This window comes from Trichechus manatus, unplaced genomic scaffold, assembly GCF_000243295.1.
Source record: "Trichechus manatus latirostris isolate Lorelei unplaced genomic scaffold, TriManLat1.0 scaffold00001, whole genome shotgun sequence".
Lineage (NCBI taxonomy): Eukaryota > Metazoa > Chordata > Mammalia > Sirenia > Trichechidae > Trichechus > Trichechus manatus.
In genome coordinates, this window is record NW_004443937.1 from 36,288,109 (window position 1) to 36,294,108 (window position 6,000).

A 6,000-nucleotide genomic window follows, 5' to 3' on the forward strand; every position below is an offset into this window, starting at 1 on the left:
CCTTGAATCTGCATTTTAACAAGCTTCCAACGCAAATTCTAACACTGGAGGCCCCTGGACTTCACTTTGGGAACTTGTGTTTGGAAGGAAAAAGTGTGACAGATGGAAAGCTCCGCAAGGGTAGTTGCTGGTCTCATTCACTCAGCTGTATCCCCCAGGTAATAACTAGCACAATGCCCCAGGCACAGCAGGTGCTCAGAGGTTACATGAATGGATGGATGGATGGATGGATGGATGGATGGATGGATGGATGGACGGATGGACGGATGGACGGATGGACGGGTGGACGGGTGGATGGGTGGGTGGATGGATGGATGGATGGATGGGTGGGTCAGTGGGTGGATGGATGAATAAGGTAGGTGGGTGGGTGGGTGGATGGATGGATACAGTGGGTGGGTAGATGGATGGATAAGGTGGGTGGGTGGATAGATGGGTGGATGGATGAATGGATGTGGGAAGACAAGGGAGGGCTGCTCAAGAGAGATGAACATGGGCCAACAGGGTTCCCAATCAACAAGCCAAAACTGGCTGGAAGAAAGCATTGCCCTTCATATTAAAAATGTCTCTCTGAAAAATGTGTTAACCAGAGCTGAGTAATTTTTAATTTAGAATTCTGTAAGGGACACGAGAGCATCTGTAACATGGATGACATATCCCCAGGACAAGCTGACCAGATGCGGGCTTGGGAGTCATGAGCTGCAAGTGAATGAAAACACTCCCAATTCAGAATCAAATAAACATGCCTGGGCCTACAGCCAAGGAGAATTCTTGGATTGGACTTTTATCAGGAACCTAAATTCTAACCAGCTGGAACTTCTTTTTTTCCAAGTACCACCCTATTCCTTCCTACCTTTTGAGATGAAGTATTTGCCTTAAATGGGAAACTTACACTTTATTGTAAAGACGATGCCAGCTTTTGGGGGTAGGAATTGTGTTTCAGGGATAACTGACCAGAGAAGGGGTACCTCATTCAGGTAGGGGGGCAAGGAATGTCCCCTCCTCCCCCACTGCAAGAAAGCCATTAAAGAAAAACCTGTGGCAGTGGATCCTGACTCCTTGCTCCGTAAATAGGCTTCTCAAACTAGGAGCAGGACCAGAGCGGGCAGGGAAGAAACCCTCAGCACAAGTGACTGATATAATTAAAGTTACCCATCACAAACAAAACCATTCCACTAGCAAGAAGCAAGCATTAAGAGCCTGTAAAATCGAGAATGTCGGCCCCTCCAGAAGTCTTACAAATTGTTGCTTCTTCGGGAAAACAGTATTTATTACTCAAAGGGCAACTTCACCTGGCAAGGGCCTGAGGAGCCTTTTTTTTTTTTTTTAAGTAGTAGAGGAAGCACACCCACAACTCTTTTCTAAAACCCTGAGTCGTGCTCAAGATGGTATTGGCCCCTTAATTGCTCCGCTAATAACGGGGAGGTTGTGAAAGCTGGCGGGCTCCTCCAGAGCAGCCCCAAAGCATCTGTGAGCACAGCGGTGAGGGCTAGCTGGCTGCAGGCACCCTGCAAGTCTGGAAAACACTCATTCCTGCCGGGCATGGGTTCCTGGAACACATGTTCCCTGGACACCACTGACTCAGCTCCTCTCTAGCACCCAGATCCCATCCCTTCTTCGGGACGCACTTCTGTACCCTGCCGTCCCCCTCCCAGGTTCTGAGTGTGGCCCAGACCCACAGGAAGCCCTCTCCTGTTTGCATCACGCATAATCAGCCCTTAATCTTACGTGCCCTATAGCTCCAACTCTAGGCTGTGTGCAACCTCAGGGCTGAGGCCAACATCTATGGACCAAGCACCTACTATGTGCAAGGCACACGCTAGGGGCTTGAGACGCACACATACACACACTCTCTCTCTCTCTATTATCGAGAAGCACAGGTCAGGACAGATGCCCCTGCATAACAGCATTAGGGAAAACAGTATTTCTTAGACAACTGTTCTGTCCTCATGGAGCACAGCCTGGTAGGGGACCCAGACATAAATCAAATACCCAGGCTGCTGTACACCAATACTAACGGGCCAGCAACTTCTGGGAGACCAGAGCTACGAAGGTGGGGGCAGAGAAGGCTTTGAGCAGAAGAGATGCTGGAACTGAGAGAGGAGGCTGAGGAGATGTTAATGGTAAAGAGAAAGAACGCAGGCAGACACAGTATGTGCAAAGGCCCAGTGCAGAGGAGAATACTGGAGCTTGGTGCTCTGATCTCTCCTCTCACTTCTTAAAATCTACCACTTAATACGGGATGTTGCAGGAAGGCTGCCTGGGTCTAAATGGGTTCAGCTAAGATTTACAGGGCTCCAGGCTCTGAGGCCATTAAGATCAGGTTCAGTGCCTGGCTACAGAAACTAGTCTGGACACAGATGTGAACAGACACAGATGATGCAGTCTGCTGAGAACCACAGTGCAAGGAACTGCATGAGACGGTGAAGGAGAAAGGCATTCGGGGGGGGCTTCCCATAAGGAGGCTGAGCTGAGTCTTAGACCCAGCAGAGGCTCTCAGGGCAGAAAAAGGCCCCCCAAGAGGGCAGAACAGTGCTTGTGAAGCTTTCGTAGCACCAGGAGTTAAGGGACAGGGCGGGAGGGACAGGCACTGAGGCTGGGAAGGTGGGTGAGCGAGCTGGGTGGGAGAGCTGGATCAGGGAAAGCTGGCGGCTCCATCAGATGCACCAAAAGGCAGTTCCAGGTAGGAAGGAGCCATGGGTGGGGCTGGGAAGAGCCTGGAATCTGGGAGATGGTCCAGGAAGGGGATGAAGACCGACCTGAGTTATGGATTGGTGGGGCCAAAGCAGGTGCTGTTGGGAAGGTTCACCCCCAACTAGAGGTTGTGGTGGGGAAAAAGAGGCTGTCACAAGAGTGCCAGGTGTTGGGGCAGGGCCACCACTAACTGTAGGGCACAGGGGGAGGGGTGTGTGTACAGGTTTGGGGAGAGCACATTCCCACAGATGGCGAGAAAAAAACCCACTCAGCTCCTTTGGGTACTACTATAACCATGGCATTAAAACCTTCCCCAACTCTCTGCACTGGCTCATGAAGTCACCAGGGCAACTGCAGAGAAACAGCCAACGGGACTGATCCGCCTATGTCGTCACATGGAGACTCAGAATAAAGTGTCCGTGACGCCGTCACTGCCGCTCAAAAGCCAACATCAGCCTAGATTCAAAAAAATTTAGAAGGGCCAAGAAGTCAACATGCTTTAAGGAGAACTTTTTTTTTAATCTAAAAACTGGGGAACACCTGGTATCTATATCAAAAAAAAAAAGATCGGTGATGTTTTGACTGAAATAGGACCCAGCAAGACAATGTGATGTTTTACTCAAATGAGAGAGTGATAGAGCCTAGGGTTAATGCTCACGGCGTTGGGGGGAAGAGGGTCCTGTGTCAGCAGCTACTGAGTCTGAGGATGTGCAGACTTTAGCAACACCCACCCAGCTGCCTGGCTCATACCTGGTTTTCTGCACTGTGTCTCTCTGAACGTGGAATGAGTGGGCCGGAGGTACCAGCCAGTGCCCCTAAGGAGAGGCACGTCCTAGGCCTCTGCCGCGCTGAGGCTCTTTAGACTATCACAGAAGTTGTGGGTCAGTATGGTCAAAGCTAACTAACCCGCATTCATCCCTTGGCGCGGCAGTGCTGGGGAAACTAGGAAATCCCCATTTCCTCCCATTTTCCAGATAAAGAAACAGAGGCTCGCGGCGGCCCAGGATCGGAGCTGAGGTTCATGTCTGTGGCTGCCTGAGGGCAAACCCGTGTCCTCTCGACAAGGCTGAGGCCCTGAGAGTCGGACGCCGTGCCCGCCCTGGCCTCTGTGTGATGCGCGCAGCAGATGGATGGAGTCTCCGGGTCCTGGGGTCGCGCAAGCCCCAGGGGGGCGCCCAAGTGGGGATCCGAGGGGAACAGCGTACCCGCGCACACCGTAACCCCCATCCGCTACCAACGGCATCAAAGGGGCGCTTGGTTCCCGGGAGAAGGCTCCAAGCCCGGCGTTGGGAAGTCTGGGCAACTCTCAAGTCTCAACTCTGACCGAGGTGACAAACTCAGGCCGCCCTTTGGCCGTGGAAAATATCCGCAACTCAAGTTGCGGGGAGGAGAGTGTCATCCGTCAGACCACTCGCTAGACCAAGGGCTGAGCGGGGGAGCCAAGCTTCTCAGCAAGGCAGGAGTCCGGGGTGGTGAGCTGGGAGCGGGGTAAGACGGCCCCAGCAAAGAAGGAACAAAGCGACCCCAAAAGAGGGTCTCCTCCTCTACCGCCCCGGGCCTTTTCAGAGCGGCGGACCGGAGGGTCGGGAGACCCTCACCCCACTCCAAAGCTCTCCCCGTCCGGACAGCTCCGGGGAGCCCGGCCAGAGGAGGTCCCGGGCCGGGAACAAAGGTTGGGGCACACTCCCCCTCCACGCCCGCCCCGCCGCCGGCCGCCCCCTCCCGCCTGCCCTCCGGGAACAGGACCCCGGCCGGCTGCCGCGCTCATTAGCAACACAAAGCCGGGGGTCAGGCGGCCCCCTTCACCCGGGCCGGGGCCGGCGGACGCTCGCCCCAGGAGGGAGAGAGGGCGGGAGGAGCGGCGGGGATCCAGCCCGGCTGCGGACCCGGAGCAGAGCAGCCCGGTGGCGCGAGCTCACTGTCCCCGAGCACCTGTGCGCGCCGCCCCCGCCCCTGCCCGGCGCCGCCGCCTCCCGCGCGCCCCGGCGAGTGTGGAGAAGGCGAGAAGCCCGCCCGCCCTCGCCTTACCCTCCAGCCGCAGGTGTCGGCGCCCCGAGCGCGGCCCGAGGGGCCCGCGGCCACGGCCAGCTGCGAGCCGTTGAGGCAGGCGTTGACCGTGAAGAAGACAGAGCAGAGCTGCAGCCAAGGGGCCATGGCCGTGCGCTCCCCTAGCCCAGCCCTACTCTGCGCCCCGACCGCCCGCCGCTGCCCAGCCACGAGTGGGCGGGGCGGGGCGGCTGGACGGACGCTCCGAGCATGCGCAGCAGGGCCCCGGCCCGCCCCTCAGGGCCCCGCCCCCGGCCTCGGTCCATCGGGCCCTAGCCCCGCCCCTCCCTAGGCCACGCCCTCTGGTCACGCCCCAGACAACCCCTGGGCCCCTGCAGTTTGTTCCCCTCACCTAAGAGGCCTTTTTTAATCCAAAAGATTTGTCCAACTGATGCCCGTCCAACGCAAAAACTCAGGGAAACACAAAGAATATAATAATAATAGTTTTAATACTAATAATTTAACAAGCACCTACTATGTGCCAGGCCTCTTCTTGAATCCTCCAGGGAATTCAACAACCAGGGAAGTGTCACTATTCTCCCAGTTTTAGGCGCCGAAAAGTTAGGGTCAAGTGGTGGTTAGAGAAATCCTGGCTCCACATTCACTACTGGGATCTCGACAAACGACTGGCACTCTCAGCGCTACTGTTCCCTCCCCTGTAAAGGGCAGTAATCAAGAGTATCTTAGTCTGGGGAGGGTTCTGTTGGTTAACACAGAGCAATTGCTCTATCAATGCTACAGTGTATATCGTTAGCCGACTGGCAGACGGTCACAGCTGGTGCCTGTCAGACCAGGGATTTCACAGCTGGTACCTGCCAGACCTGGGATCCTGATCCAGATCTGACTAAGAACAATGCTCTTCGCCACTATAATTGTCAGACACCCTTGTGTGGTGCATAATGAGCCCGGTTTGCAGGAGGACACCGAGGCTCAGAGAAGCGGAGTAGCCAAGGTCATAGACTTTTCACCACTATCCCCGCCTTTGCCTTGTGTCTGTGAGTCTGAACTGAACCACTGCTGCCCCCTCCCTAGTCTAGATCACCACCACCTCCTACACACCAGCTAACTAAGTGCTTTTCTGCTTCCACTCCTGACCTGACACACAATTCCTCCACCCTGGATCAAGCGATCTTCCGAAAAGGTAAATCAGACCACTCACTTCTGATCAAAACTTTTCCCTAGTGGCTTTTATTCAACGGTCATATAGAATAAAGGCCATCGTAGCTTCAAGGCCCCCACCTCATCTCTTCCAACTTCGCCGTC

At 55.1% G+C, this 6,000-nt stretch overlaps 1 protein-coding gene across 2 annotated transcripts in view; it reads right to left on the reverse strand.

Moving 5' to 3' along the window:
- Positions 1–4,923, reverse strand: part of IL17RD (interleukin 17 receptor D) — a 69,880-nt gene extending 64,957 nt beyond the window's left edge. For both annotated transcript variants that reach the window (XM_004368632.3, XM_004368631.3), the window contains exon 1: positions 4,720–4,923. In XM_004368632.3, coding sequence (XP_004368689.1) covers positions 4,720–4,845 — 126 coding nt within the window. In that variant the 5' untranslated portion in view covers positions 4,846–4,923. The remainder of the gene's footprint in view (positions 1–4,719) is intronic.
- Positions 4,924–6,000: the final 1,077 nt, after the last annotated feature.